Consider the following 16297-nt stretch of genomic DNA (forward strand, 5'->3'; position numbering starts at 1 on the left):
ATTCTGATCTGGTGCAGAGCATGTTAGATACTGGAGTTAAATCCACTATTATATAAGTAGAATTGTCTTCTGATGCAGACTTGTCATTCTGTCACCCTCAGGGTGTTCAATCAGTGACAAAATGTGGACCTGGATCAAAGTGACCAACATCTGGCTGTTCCATACAGAAATCCATGATGTGTTGTGGTGAGGGGCTGGGTGCAAATTGCCCCTGACTCTTAAGTTTTGCATCGGGATTGCTGGTCCCAGAACCATTCCCATTAACTTTATGAAAAGATATAGAAAGCTTACTGGCTTCCATATTTTATTTAAATTTTTTAATTAAATTTTACTTCAATTTATTTCTGCTAACTTCTTTAAAAAATAAATTCCAATCTTTAACCAACTGTGACTCCCCTGCTTGAGGTAAGCTTAATACAGAGAGTCTATTCGACTTTGCGGACCCGGAGGGTCAGCCTGACTGCCTCTCTGTTTCCACAACAGGTTAGTGCAATCGCGCAGCAAGTTCATGCAACAGCCAGATCCAGGATGATCCAGTCTACTGATGGCATATCAGTCATTGCTACCACTCTCCATGACAGGTGTGTGTTTGTTCCAAAACTGATTTCATTTGAGGACCTTGATATCTTCAAGAAAAGATGGTGAGGTTGAGCTTGATAGATCTCAACTTTTAAATGTGAAACCAACAGTAGTAAAGGAGATGGGGAAAAATATGAATGTAAGTAGTTAAATGATAGGTCAGCCATAAAATGGCACTCATAAAAATTCAGTTCTTGAGGGAGTGCAGATTTGTTGGAAGAGGGGTTTGGAAATTGCGTGCCTTTTGGGGGCCATTTGGACAGAGCATGTTGCTAGTCGGGATCGTTCTGAGGAAGATAGGATGTATATAGAGACGGAAATTAGCTGCTGATCGGCTACAATCTCGCATATTTATATGCAAATGTTAATTAATATGCACTGTCCCCATAAACAAAACATTATTATTATATGGTAAATGGTAGTGAATTGAGGAATGCAGTTGAACAGAGGGATCTAGGAATAACTGTGCACAGTTCCCTGAAGGTGGAATCTCATGTAGATAGGGTGGTAAAGAAAGCTTTTGGTGTGCTGGCCTTTATAAATCAGAGCATTGAGTATAGAAGTTGGGATGTAATGTTAAAATTGTACAAGGCATTGGTGAGGCCAATTCTGGAGTATGGTGTACAATTTTGGTCGCCTAATTATAGGAAGGATGTCAACAAAAAATAGAGAGTACAGAGGAGATTTACTAGAATGTTGCCTGGGTTTCAGCAACTAAGTTACAGAGAAAGGTTGAACAAGTTGGGTCTTTATTCTTTGGAGCGCAGAAGGTTAAGGGGGGACTTGATAGAGGTCTTTAAAATTATGAGAGGGATAGACAGAGTTGACGTGGATAAGCTTTTTCCCACTGAGAGTAGGGAAGATTCAAACAAGAGGACATGACTTGAGAATTAAGGGACAGAAGTTTAGGGGTAACATGAGGGGGAACTTCTTTACTCAGAGAGTGGTAGCTGTGTGGAATGAGCTTCCAGTGGAGGTGGTAGAGGTAGGTTTGATTTTATCATTTAAATGAATTGGATAGTTATATGGATGGGAAAGGAATGGAGGGTTATGGTCTGAGTGCAGGTAGATGGGACTAGAGGAGAATAAGTGTTCGGCACGGACTAGAAGGGCCGAGATGGCCTGTTTCCGTGCTGTAATTGTTATATGGTTAAGATCTGCATTTCACAGATGCTAAATAGCCCATATCTGTTCCTATAGCGCACTGACGCATGCTACTGAGTATGAATTATGGGCTTTAGCATTGAAGGAGGTGCTTTTGTCTTAAATATTTATTGGTTTAATTTGGTTTAATGGTTAGTTTTGCTTGATAGGGTTCATTTGTAGTGATAATCAGTCATTTAAAATAGTAAAGTCACCTGCCAAGTAATTAGGTATCCAGCTCGAACTAATAAAGTCATCTAACTGAACGTGTGGGAATAGGGAATATATGGGTTTTGTTAAAGTGAAGTATGTTTTAGCAGTGTGCAATGCCCACCATGTGTGGTGAGTATAGGTAATGGTGCAGCATTATATTAAAAGGCATTTAGCAACTATATTCTGTTGACGACATTAATTAAGAACAGCATTGTTGGGTAAAAGATGTAATACATGATGTGGAAAGGTGATTTTAAGACATTGTGATCCATCATGGCAACATTTGCAATGTCTTATAGCTCAAAGCAAATTTAAGCGCAGAGTTTATGAACCGAAGGCCAAGATGTTGGTACTGCGATGCACCAGCGAAGGAGAAAGGTAGCTGGACATTTTGTCTTGTTAAGAGAAGGCAGTCACGCCACTAAGATGAAGTACTGTAGAATTGACCCTTCAAGAGGGGAAGGAGGTAAGACCTGGTAGTTGTGAGTAATGTGTGAACCAATAACATAGATAAGATAAAAGAGAAGTTTCTTCTGAAGGTGTAGGAGCAGCTTGGGTTCAAATCTGAGCTATGTGCGAATTGACATAAGATGAACAAAATCAGAGAGTTGAATGTGCAGCTTGCATGCGAAAATAAATGGGCTTCAATTCATGGAGACGGACACAAAGACCATTCTTCAGACGTAGTGGCCACAGTATTTATTCAAACAAGTGAAATACCCAGAGCTGTGGAAAACTTTAAACTAAGTAGTTAAGATGGAGAGCTCTGGAGAGGGGAAATTTATAAAGCTGAGGAGAAGAAACAAGATTTCAGTACAGGACAGCAAAATGAGTAATGATAACTAGAATTGGGAAGGAATGGGCAGAGCATATAAACGTGAGAGCAGAGGAAACTGGACCCTTAAATCTAAACAAAAGTAGATAGGAAGATGACATTCAAAGTATAACAGTTAACAAGCAGTGGCTAATACTTGAATGATTAATGCACAACTTTCAACAATACATATAGTTAAGGAAAAATGTAACCAGTCTGGGCTAGCCAGAGAGGTCGAAGATAGTATTAGAACAATGTCTCTAAGGTATGCTTATGCTAGAGAGGGCAACACAGGCTCAATAGATAGATTGCTGGGATGGAGGCAAGGGATATCTATATCAAAATATTATTTATATTTCTCAAACTCATCTTGTTTGTACCTATATTTGTACCTTTGTTTGTAAATTGTACCTATCTTTGCACAAAAACGATGCACGATAGCGCTACAATTTTTGGCCCACCTTACTCACTATTGTCCTGCGATGTAAATGAAACCAGTTTCGTTCAGATTGATGGTATGTTTTACGTAATTCACATTTAAAACTTAAAATAACTTAAAACAGCGCCCCCATCCGTGCATGCGCATTTGGGGGAAGGTTCCCCTGCGCGTCACAATGGGGGTCTCTGGTGTCACAACAGGAACCCCTCAGCCGCGACTGCGCAGTTGGGCCCTTTGTAAATTTTCCGGTCGCCATCTTTTTTCCCTTTCGCCTGTACTTGCCTGGCCCCAGAATGGGGACACAACGGCTCCACGGGTAAGTTTCCTTCTCTTTTACAAACATCTCCACGGGTCCTCTCTTCAATTTATTAAGTTTAACTTAAGGGGCTGTCCCACTGTACGAGCTAATTCAAGAGCTCTCCCGAGTTTTAAAAAATTCAAACTCGTGGTAAGTACGTAGAATGTACAGAACTGGTACGTCGGAGCTCGAGACGTCTCTTAGCGGCTCATAGCGCTAACGGCAGGTACTCGGGAAACGCAGTAAGCTCGGGAAGACTCGTGAAGATTTTTCAACATGTTGAAAAATGTCCACGAGAGCCCCGAGTATCTACGAGCGGCTATTACCGTAATTCTCCGAGTTTGAATCGGGGGAAACTCGGGAGAACTCTTGAATTAGCTCGTACAGTGGGACAGCCCCATCAATTTCAGCTGTGAACGGCCCAACTTTGAATGCGGCCGTCACGCATGCGCAGTTTGGTGGAATATTGCGTTGGGGGGGGAAGCGAGTCCAATGGGTCTGCCCTTGGTCTAGTGTCCTATAAGGAGAGATACAACAGATATTCTAAAGTTTGAGCTGAGAAGAAAGTTTAGGTGACACAATGGCACAGTTAATAGAGCTGCCGCCTCGTAGCTATAGCAACCTGGTTCACTCCTGATGTCTTTTCATACAAAGTGTGGTGGGTGTATGGAACAAGCCGCCAGAGGAGGTAGTTGAGGTTGGGACTATCCCAGCATTTAAGAAGCACGTAGACAGGCACATGGATAGGACAGGGATATGGACTAAACGCAGGCAGGTGGGACTAGTGTAGCTGGGACATGTTGGGCAAGTTGGGCCGAAGGGCCTGTTTCCACACTGTCACTCTATGACTCTATGACTATGCTGTCTATCGGAGTATGCATATTCTCCCTGTGACTGTGGTTTCCACTTCACGTTCCATTTTCCTCCCATGTCACAAAGCCATGCAGGCTGGTTAAATGGTCATTGTAATTTGACCTAGTCTGTAGGCAAGTGGTAGGATCTGGGGGAAGTTGATGAGAATAGGGCAAGAACTCTCGGTCTAACTTTGAAAACGTGCATAGTTCAGTTAATGCAGAGGCCAGTTGGGCTCGACCAGAGGCATCGAGGGAGGGAGATCATGGGACTGTTGGAGGGGTAGTTTAGAAAATGTTCGAAATTCGAAATGTCATCTTTGCGACAATGCTTGTCTAACTTCAGTGATTGAACAATCCCACAATATTATTGAAGGATGAACAATGGAAATCCTTTCTGTGTACTTGCCAATATTTACCCCTCAACCAACTAAATGGGTTATTCTTGATGCTGCTGCATACCAATTTTGTAATATCAATTATAGAATCACAGTGTCACAGAGTACAGCCCAGAAAGAGTCCGTCTGGTCCGTGCTGCATGACTCACTGCCAGAGTGACTCACTAGTTCCATCCCTGACCTCTTACTATAGCTTTGGAAATGTTTAGCCTCCATATTGTTATGTTGTTGCTATGGAAGGCAATTCTGGAACCTACCACACCATACCTTGTATCTTTTTTAATTAGTTTAATTTAGAAATACTGTGTGGAAACAGGCCCTTCGGCCCACCGAGTCTGCACTGACCAATGATCCCCGCACACGAATGCTATCCTACACACACACACACACACACACACACACACACACACACACACACACACACACACACACACACACACACACACACACACACACACACACACACACACACACACACACACACTATGGACAATTTCCATTTAAACCAAACCAATTAACCTACAACCCTGTACGTCTTTGGAGTGTGCGAGGAAACCAACGGTCTCGGCGAAAACCCACGCAGGTCACGGGGAGAACGTACCAACTTCGTACAGACGGCACGCGTAGTCAGGATTAAACTCGGGTCTCTGACGTTGTAAGGCAGCACCGTGTCGCCCTGAATTCTCTCCCATTATTTTATACCTCTTCTCCTAGTCCTTGAACTCTCCACCAATGTGTTATGATCCTCTCTGCCCAGCCCAGTCCTCATTTTATATACCCATATTCAAACCTCCCACAGTCTTCTCGAAAGAAAACAGTCCCGGTGTCTTTAATGCATCCTTGTAGTATTCACTGTGAAGGTCCTGCCCTGCACTGTACGATTCACTGTAAAGGTCCTGCCCTGATTTGATGTTCCAAAAGGCAACACCCGACACTTATCTGCATCAAATTTCATTCGTCATTATTCAGCCCATTTGCCCAGCCGATCAAGATCCTGCTGTAATTTTTGTTAACCCTCTTCATTATCTACGATTCCACCTACTTTAGTGTCAACTGCAAACTTACTAATCATGCCTTGCACATTGTCATCTAAATCGTTAAAATAAACCACAAACAGCAACGGGCCCAATCGCATGCATCACAACCTTCCACCAATGAAGCCAATTCTGTATTCAGGCAGCCAGATCTCCCTGGATACCCTGTGAGTTAATCTTCCAGAGCAGCCTGCCATGCGTAACATTATCAAAAACTTTGCTGGTCAAAAACATCTCCATGTACACAACATCAACTGCATTACCACCAACTCTATCTGTTATCTTTTATTGAAAAAAAACTTCTAATAAACTAGTTAAATGCATTTTGTCCTTAGTGGTTTGTCAAAAAGTAATACATGTTTCTCCAAGTGAATATATATCCTGCTCGGTGTTCAGAGTCGGTGTTCAGTGTCGTGAAGTCATGTAGCATGGAAAACGGGACACTGGACCAACTGAACTCATGCTGACCAAGTACCCATTTACATTAATCCTACATTTAAAAGCTTTCTCGCCACTGAGGGTAAACCAAACAACCTGCACCATGCTTACACCTTGAACAAGAGGGTAACATTCACCACTCTCCAGAACTCTGCCACTATCCCTAAATTCAAAGATCATTGTAGAATTCTGATTAGTTTCATGTATAAAAATTATAGTGTTTGATTTGAAATAGCTGATCCAATATTTGAGCAGGAGAGAGAGATGACTGATGAGAAGGGAAAAGTATATCCACAGCAAGAACGTGTCTGATTTTACTCTTTGTTTGTTATGATTTTTTAAATTTAAGAGTTTGAGATAATTTCCACAAGGAGTCTGTAAGGAGCATGAACAGCCTTTTGTCCACTGCAACACCAGGCAGAATCCCAAAGGCAGTGTTCAGAGTTGAGAATTTCCAGGAATTGTGCTGGGGCAGGCAGCCAGGCTGGCACAGACTTGATCTAAAGGCCGAACCTGTCATGATGTTCACATTTGGTCGGCTGTGGAACTGTTACAGAATGTTAAGCTGAAGATTCTGATACTGCATGGTGGACGTCGGTGGCACAGAATCTATTGGGCTCTGACTGTTACACCACCTTTTTCAAAAGCATATTAGAAGTAAATTCTAGTTTTGCCAGGTTAAGAGCATTGAATGGATACTGACAGATCATTCTGGCAGCGCTTGCAGTTGGTAAATGAGCGTTTTCTGCTTTTTGGTGGTGACAAAGTAATTGTTGGCATCTCTTCAGAACTTGGCTCATAATTAAACTGAAATCCAGCTAAGGGCAGGCTTGCACCATCCATGCAGTAAATGACTGCTGAATGCGGCATGGACAACGTTCACTACTTCTCTTCCGTTGGTTGGATAGATAGGGGGAGAGTAGATTTAAGTAACAACTACCGTAACCTTTCTTCGTGCTCTGTAACAGAGAGAATATTCAAACTTTAAGGTTCAGTGAAGAATTCTGCAGCCAGTGAATTTGTAAGGTTTAAAGTTCCCATAACTCGTGCTATTAACATTCAACACGTGCAGGCAATGGGAGAAGAGTTTCACGTGCATCTTCGATGGAGTTTGATGGCTTAGAGGAGGGGTCTACAGAAATGGACGTAGTAGAGTTGGGGCTGGGACATTGGTGGGAAGAAGAATCGAGGACCAGCAAGCATAGAGGTGTGAAAAACTTGCGGGTCCGTTCCGATATTGTTGTTGTGCAAGAATACAGGCTGGTCTGCCAAAAAAGAGAGCCCTGCATTATTCTGGTGCCCTTGTTTACTTTAGAGAGTATAAATATTTTGAGATTCTATGGGGGAGGACTGGATTTGTAGGCCCTGAGTTGTTGCAAATTGTTGCTACAGAAGCAGATTTGTTAGAATTAAGGGCATGTCCCACTGAGGTGATTTTTTTCGGCGACTGTCATAGTCGTAGCAGGTCACCGAAAAAATGGGGACTGGACCCCCCCCCCCCCCCCTCCAACAATGTCTACGACAATGTCTACAATAACCTACCAGCTAGTCGACGTCAAGCTGCGGCAAGCTACCGACTATTAATGACCCATTAGGACGTCCACCTACGACAACCTACATCCACCCCGCGACAAGCTACGGCCCTGTCGGCGACAACTTAAGACAATTCAGTCGGCGCTACATGTTGACGTAGGTAGTCGCCAATGGAATTCACCGGTCAGCACCGGCAACAACCTACGTAACCTGGTGACAACCAATGACAGCACTTATGTCGGGAGTAGACAAGCTACGATAAGCCCACGGTCGCCGACTGACGCTGAAAACTTTTGAACATTTCAAAATCCAGCGGCGACCAGAATAACGATACGACTCTTTGGGCGACTTAGGAGACTACTCACGACTATACAGGCGGCACCCCGGCGACCGTGTGGTGGCAGCCTCGTCACAGGCAGTCGCCTAAAAAATCGCCTAAGTGGGACAGGCCCTTAAGAAGCAAAAAGCGAATGCCACCATGTCAGTGAATGGGGGTTAATGTGCGCACATTTTGGTCCATTCTTATTTTAGTTTACATTTGCAGTGTGTTATTTACCAATTGTAACCAAGGATGCAATCCCTGTGATTTGATGAATCCACGAGGTTGTGAAGTGGTGCAGTGAGGCTGTGAAGGTCGCTGCCTAGTTAAATGAATGGTTTTCATTTGGGCGTGATATTGCTGCAATGCAGGGTTACAGACTGGATATTAGAGTTGAGATTACCCTCCTAGCAAAAGCAGACCTTGTTGGCTGTCTGTGTTTCTGTCTGCCTGAAAATTGGTACATGTTTTTGGTCCATTTTAATTAGAGCCACTTCAGATGCTGTATTTAAGCACCGATCTATCTCTTTCTCTGTAGGTTTATTTCGTACCCTGCCAATTGGACTGTTGCTAACCACAGTACTGTTTTCCACAGGATGGATCTGCCGTTGCTGAAGCTAGCACCTATTTTTTCGTATCTCTGCTCCTTGCTGGGCTTATCACCAAAGGAATAATAGCATAGAGATTTGTTGGTTAATCCCCTCCCTGATTGACTTCCTTGTGTTTTCCACTCATGATTAAATTTTCAGATTGTATGCCTTTTCACACCTTGCCCTTCCATATCCCTAGTTTCCCCCTCCCCAGGCTCTCAGTCTGAAGAAGGGCCTCGACCCGAAACGTCACCCATTTCCTTCTTTCCAGATATGCTGCCTGTCCCGCTGAGTTACTCCAGCTTTTTGTGTCTATCCTTGTGTTATAGTTCTGCTACTTCTACTATGCAAAGCAGTTTCTGAACTCTTCTTTAGTGCTAACATCGGGAACAAATATTTGCCAATGATTGACACAAGTGCAAGTAGGATTATAATGTTAAGAAAGGTATAACTTTCGCATTGCAGTGGTGCTATTTTAATGAGTACAATATTAATATGGGGTCCAACAATAAAGAGAGTTGGGTGAGAATAGTAAAGATGTATCAATCGAATTGGGTCCTATATATTAGCAACAATAGAAGTTGTTGATCCAAATATTTTTGGACAATAATAACCATTTCTATTCACTTTGGAGCTAATGATGAGGAACCACATTTTCAGATTAGCAGCAGTGGGGTTCAGAACACACAGCATTAGAATATGTCAAGCTCTTTACTGCATTGTCTACCATTGCTTTGTTTGTTTGTGAATATAGAAACATAGAAACATAGAAATTAGGTGCAGGAGTAGGCCATTCGGCCCTTCGAGCCTGCACCGCCATTTAATATGATCATGGCTGATCATCCAACTCAGTATCCCGTACCTGCCTTTTCTCCATACCCTCTGATCCCCTTGGCCATAAGGGCCACATCTAACTCCCTCTTAAATATAGACAATGAACTGGCCTCAACTACCCTCTGTGGCAGAGAGTTGCAGAGATTCACCACTCTCTGTGTGAAAAAAGTTCTCCTCATCTCGGTTTTAAAGGATTTCCCCCTTATCCTTAAGCTGTGACCCCTTGTCCTGGACTTCCCCAACATCGGATATCTTCTTATTAGTTCTGATGATTAACTCCATACCGCTGGAAATTTGGAGGTCAGACAAAACATTGCAGTAAGCAGATTGAGAAAGTGTTCGTGCATTGGCAGAGCCCTGTTTGACATTTGCCTATACTGAGAATAGTTCTCTTGTTGATCCATTGGTTAATATTATAGCTTGTAAGCCTCCTTAAAGCTGATGCAAGGGCGGCACAGAGGCGAAGCTGGTGGAACAGCTGCCTTGCAGCTCCAGAGACCTGGGTTCGATCCTTAACTTGGGTTGTCGGAATGAAGTTTGCTCATTCTCCCTGTGACCGTGTGGATTTTCTCCGGATGCTCCGGTTTTCTCCCGCATCTCAAAAAGACGTAAGAGTGCGTAGGTTAATTAGCTTTGGTTTAGACTTTGTTATAACAGTACAGGAGATCACAGATAAATTGAAGTGTGATTGGGATGTAGTATTACCTGGTGGGCAACAGGAAGCCCAGTTATCCCTATGGAAAATAGTGCAGGTACTTTGCAAAACAGTCAGTAAACCAAGCATTGAAGAAGGGTCTCGACCAGAAATATCACCCATTCATTCTATCCAGAGATGCTGCCTGTCCCGCTGTGTTACTCCAGAATTTTGTGTCTATCTTCAGTCTAAACCAGCATCTGCCGTTCCCTCCTACACATTGACTCTCAGTCAGGTTTTGCGGGAAACTTATTTAAAATCTGGACAGATGTCAATTCCTTCATCCGCATTTCTTGAGAGAGCGTGTTCATTTGTGATTGTTTATCTAATAACCTTGGGGACAGAACTGTGATTTTATGTTGTGCCAGTTTATTTGTGTGTATTAGGGAGAGAGGTAGAGAGGTTAGTGGACATGCATTGTGAATGGGAGGGGTTTGCTGGGGTGGGTAATTATAGTTACTGAATTTGGAAAGAGGTTTCCAAATGTTTTGTTCAGTGGCAGGGAAGCAATGATTAGCTTTTTTTTTTACCAAGAACCTGCCTGTATTTTCCCATATCATAGCAACTTATAAATATGTGAACAATTGTTTTCAATATCACATTATAAACATAGCGGCCTGTATTTATCTCTTCTCGTTTTTCTTGCCTTTTCTGTATCTATGTCTGCCTCTTCGAGACATTCTGTCTTTTTTTTAAAATAAACTATTAAACTAAGTTTCAGGCTGTTTGTTGGTTGATACAATTAACTGTTGAACAATGAGGAAGCATGTATTTGAGCAGAAGGATTTTAATTAGTAGAAGATTATAGACTGCATAAGCAAGACGGACAGTAACTTGACAGATTATCCCACAGCTTCTTCACTGCTCCTTCTCCATTGCTCCCTTGCTCCTTCCACCTTGTCTGTAATAACAACTGGGAAATCAGAGAAGTTTTGTTACTAATGTCAAACCATCCATTCAGTTACTTCCCAATCTTCCCTGCTCACTGACCCCGATCATCCTCTCGTTCTCTTGTATCTAAGCACTGAAATACTATCTTTCTTCACTTTCTCTCGCACAGCCCTTCGATTTCTTTGAGCTACAATTATCTGAGACTCATTGATTGATCCCTATATTATTGAAGTGAAGGAGTGATTGAGCAAGTTAAGAGACAGTCAAATTGGGATGACGAATTGCTGTCGAGCTGCTGCAATCAAGTGTTGAATAGATTACCATCGTTCTACTATTTTGACCAATTAATGCACATTTCCAAGGCATCATCGTGATATACCTGGAGATAGACATGCAATTGGTGATGATCCCATGTGGTTGCTGTTCATCTCGGTGGTAGATTTGCAGATTTTGGGTATCTCCCATAGAAATCTTTGCAAATGGCTGATGTGATTGCACCTAGTGTTCTGGTGTAGACGAGGGTGAATATTTAAGATGGTAGGCAGGATGTCTGCAAGAGAGATATGAAGGCGCTCGACATCGATGTGGAGTCCTGGGAGAACCTTGCAGCTGACCGCATGAGGTGGAGAGTTACCCTGAACCAACATCGCAAAACGGGGGAAGAGAAACTGTTGAACGCAGCAGCAGACAAGCAGGCACGCAGAAAGGAGCGCAGCAACTTCAACTAACCAGAGACCACACACAAATGTGATCTTTGCGACAGACTGTCACTCCTGCATTGGTCTCTTCAGCCACAAGTGACACTGCTCTAGCTGAGGTTTGGAGCAAGCAGCCAACAACTAGGATGCATCACCCATTGTCAGTCATGACCAAGGGGGGCCTACGAGGCAGGTGTTGATCATACATTGTCCTTTGGATGTCGAGCTTCTCAAGTGTTATAGCTACAGTAAATGATATTCCTGAATGTATTATGTAGTGGATTGTTAGCATTTGAGGAGTCAATAGGTGAGCTAGGCTGTATAATAGAAGATGCCAGAGTATTTATCCATGGAATGATTTTGATAGGCACAGCATTTGAGTCTGGGCCACTTATAATTGTGACTTTCAACTGTTGAAGGTGGGGATTTGACAATGTTCATGATGTGAAGTACCAAGAGAACCTGGTTAGATTGTTTCTGCCCATTGCCTTATTAAGCCAGACTCAAATGTTACCCCAGTTTTGCTAAGTGTTGTTGTTGCTAGAATATCTAAGGAGTACGGTTAGAACTGAAAACTGATCAATAATTAGCACTGATTGGGTATGGTTCAGCAATGCACTTGAGGCCAAGATGATTAATCTCCAGGAAACAACCATTTTGTTCTAAGTTTTCCTACTCTAACTTCAATTTTACTCGGGCTGTTGCACAGCAGTGTGTTTAATACTGCAATGATATCAAAGTCAGTTATTCTCTGCTCATCTATATAATTCAACTCTCTTCCACACTTAGACATAAATTGTAATGAGCCCCAGAGCTGAATGATTCTGATGCAATCCCAAGCTGGGTTATTTGTGAGTAAATGGATACTGTCATTATTGATGATTGATAGTAAACTATCAGGGGCAGTAATTGATTCATTTAAATATATCCTGCCTTCAGTGGAAAGGACAAAACTATACTGTTTGTCACTGTCAAATAGATGCTAGCATTGTAGTTTTAGTGGAACAGCTTGGCTGTGGACAAGTTCTGTAGTACATGTCTTCAACACTTCAGTGTGCTATTGGTATCCAAAGTCTTTAGTTTGAGATGCAGCGCAGAAATCGACCCCTCAGCCCACCAAGTCCACATCAGCCAGTGATCCGCGCACACTAACGCTATCGTACGCACTAGGGACTATTTACAATTATATCAAGCCAATTAACCTACAAACCTGTACATCTTTAGAGCCCTGCTGTATTGTGTTTAGCCTCACATTAGATTGTGTGGTGATTAGAATTGATTGAAGATTAGCATCTTTGGCAGGTATGATTACGTACATATTAACATAGACATAGAATGGTATCTCACAGGAGCTGGCCCTTTGGCCACAATCTCTAGATAGTGTCATTAAAAAACACATAGCATGCTTGCCATATATTGGTCGGGGTATTGAGTTCAAGAATCAGGAAGTCGTATAAGCGAAGGTACACAAAAACGCTGGAGAAACTCAGCGGGTGCAGCAGCATCTATGGAGCGAAGGAAATGGGTAACGTTTCGGGCCGAAACCCTTCTTCAGATTGATAGGGGGTGGCATGGAGAAGGAAGGGAAAAAAGGGGGAGGAGGAGCCCGAGGGCTGGGGGAGGGGAGGAGACAGCTCGAGGGCTCGTATAAGCGAGTTCGGTCTTCTGACTGCGCATGCTCAGATCATAGGTCACTCGAGAAACACATTTGTTGCAGCTGAGCTGCTGTGTGTGTACAGACCTGCGTTTCATCCGTAGTCAGGATTGAACGGCACTGCAAGTGCTGTTGAATTGCTACTGGAGTGAGCAACACTATTTCTCCCTTCTCCACTGGTCCATGCAGAAATCTCAGCAGTGACAATCTAATGAATCACAGTTCGGTCCCCCTCAGCCTGGGTGCATGAGTTCCATTCTCACTCTGGCTGCCCTCCTGGGTTATACAGGGTTATTATACAGGGGCGAACCACGCACCCCTCTCCTGCACAACCCCAGGAGGCAGATTTGTGAGCGGTCTCCTTCCCCTCCCGAGTGTCCCATCCCTGTCAGGGGGTGGCCGGAGGTGTCCGAGGTGACCCTGGACTGACAGGATACTGGCCCGGAGCAGTGGTGACCCCAGCCTTGCAGCCAGCGCGGAGAAGATTCGCCAACTCCAGCTCGGCTCGGCTCCAACTCCCGAGGAACCCGTTCCCCGACGGGGCGGGGACCTTCAGCTGCACCTCTCGCCTTATCCAGTGGCTGTTGGTTAACCCCCTCAGTGCCAGCGAAAGCCGAGCACCATTCATTCACCAACGGGGATACACACAAAATGCTGCAGTAACTCAGCGGGTCAGGCAACATCTCCGGAGAAGTGTCTCGATCGAAACGTCACCTATTCTTTTTCTCCGAAGATGCTGCCTGTCCCGCTGAGTTACTCCAGCATTTTGTGTGTATTCCCATTGATGACTGGTGCTCGGCTTTCGCCGGCACCGAGGGGGTTAACTGAGAGCCACTGGACAAGGAGAGAGGCGCAGCCAATGGTCCATGGCCCTCCAGGAAACGGGGCCCCAGGGAGTCAGAGCAGAGCCCAGCTGGAGCCAGCCCCTGCCAGCCAAGGGCCACCCTGGACACCTCCGGCTGCACCTGGACAGGGACGGGACACCCGGGAGGGGATGGGGATGGCCCAGCAGCAACTCAACAGTGCTGGAGACCCAGGCCGGACCTCGACCCCACGCTGCAGCGTGATCTCGCTCACTCACTGAAGCATAAAACAATAAAAATGACAAAATCATCGTAGCTTTGTACAAAGGAACAATGAATACAACTAATTCATAGTTTGAAAGCAGTATTTTTCTTACCTAAAAGAATCAAAGCTGGAAAATATGGATGAAACGAAGGTTTAGCTGCTCAGCTACCAACAATGTTTATGACAAGTTACCTGGGCATGCCCAGTCGGAATAACAAACTTGCTTATCGTAGCTGTATAAAAGTTTGGTTTGGCCAGATTGGTTGCCCCATTACAAGAAGGATGTGGAGGCTTGAGAGGGTGCAGAAGAGATTCACAAGGATGTTGCCTTGATTAGCGAATAATGTATTTATGCATTTTCATTTAATGTATTATCTTTCCGCTGACTGCTGAACACGCAACAAATGCTTTTCACTATACCTCAGCACATGTGACAATAAACTAATGACTAATATTACTGAAAGGAGAAGTTGGACACACAGGGATTGTTTTCTGTGGAGTGTTGGAAGCTGAGGGGAGATCTAATAGATTTCAGTGATGTTCAGTCAGGCACATGAGCATGCAGAGGGGGCAGGGATATGGATCATGTGCAGGCAGATGTGGCAAGTTTAGTTTAACTTGGCATCATGGTTGGCATAGATATCATGGGACAAATGGCTGTTCCTGTGTTGTGTACTGTTCTATGATAAACTCAACTCTACTTTTCCATCCCCGTCCCCTCCCTCCCCAAGGTACGCATTCACCTCTTTGCTGATGGAGAAACTATCTACTTCTAACATTAAAATATTCTACAACTCTGCTTCTACTGACCTTTTGAGGAAGAGACTTTCAAGACTTGTGACCCTGCCTCAAATGAGGGAAACAAATCATCCTGTCTCTTTCCCTGTATCCTGCAGCAGGTTATTGAGGCCATGGGCCTGTTTCTGCAGTCTTGGCATGTTATTCGTTGTTGGTGGAGAGAGGTTTTCGATGTTGCCTGTGCTGCGAGTGCTTTTATCGTATTTGAGAATTAAGGTGCAATGGCCAGTAGGTTACCTGTTTTATTCTTGTTGTGACTTGATACACGATTTTCCAGCATCCGCCGTTCCTTCTTAAACAACTGTTAGGCCCTTTTGAAAAGACAGGTGAATGAACCGCATTAGTGCGGATTGCATTCATGGATAATTCTTACTGAGTAAGGAAAGCAGAAGCACTACGTCTTCATATAATCTGACAGTTTTATGACTAGCACAGCTAATTTTGCTTCTTTATTCAAATTTTGCTTGGTTAACTAAATTTTAAATCTCAGGATATTCTGAGTTTCAAATAGATTTCTCCAGGTTTAGTCCATGCAGTTGATGTGGAGAGTGTTCATGAACAAGGTAAAATAAATCTCACAACGACAGAGGTGGGATGGTTTGTTTGCTCCTGTGATTTGGTACTTTCTGGTGGTTGAATGTCCAGCAAACCTTAAGAATGTTATCCTGCTTTGGCACGTATGATAATTAAACGTTCTTGCCCCTTGAAAGTTTGTTGTGGAGACTGGTAACAAGTTCTACAAGTCACTGCATTTGGGAACGGTTGATAAGCCCTTTGGAGTAATGGGATAAATTGCAGTTTGCCGCTCTTGAAAAATTGGATGTGACCTGTGAGGGGGCTTTGCATTACATGCTTTTGCTTCTTCATTTAGCCCACTCCCCCACCACCCCACTGTATCATTACCCCATGAACTGCCATTTCTAACAGAGTTACTAATTCATACCATTGAAGAAACAGACCCTTCGGCTAAATGGGTCCATGCCAATTGTTGATCACTCGTTCCATGTTATT

General features: G+C 43.7%; 1 protein-coding gene across 11 annotated transcripts in view; it reads left to right on the forward strand.

The window, feature by feature from the left end:
• LOC129712382 (rho guanine nucleotide exchange factor 12-like) overlaps nt 1-16297 on the forward strand; it is a 93355-nt gene that overhangs the window by 11685 nt on the left and 65373 nt on the right. For 4 of the 11 annotated variants that reach the window (XM_055660756.1, XM_055660769.1, XM_055660757.1 and 1 more), the window contains exon 2: nt 484-581. The exons of 6 other annotated variants lie outside the window; for them this stretch is intronic. In XM_055660756.1, the coding sequence (XP_055516731.1) occupies nt 529-581 (53 nt within the window). In that variant the 5' untranslated portion in view covers nt 484-528. Of the gene's footprint in view, nt 1-481; nt 582-16297 lie in introns of those variants that run through there. One more of the 11 variants, XM_055660764.1, reaches the window with a different exon arrangement.

The sequence above is a fragment of the Leucoraja erinacea genome, chromosome 32 (genome assembly GCF_028641065.1).
Source record: "Leucoraja erinacea ecotype New England chromosome 32, Leri_hhj_1, whole genome shotgun sequence".
In the NCBI taxonomy this organism is placed as follows: Eukaryota; Metazoa; Chordata; class Chondrichthyes; order Rajiformes; family Rajidae; genus Leucoraja; species Leucoraja erinaceus.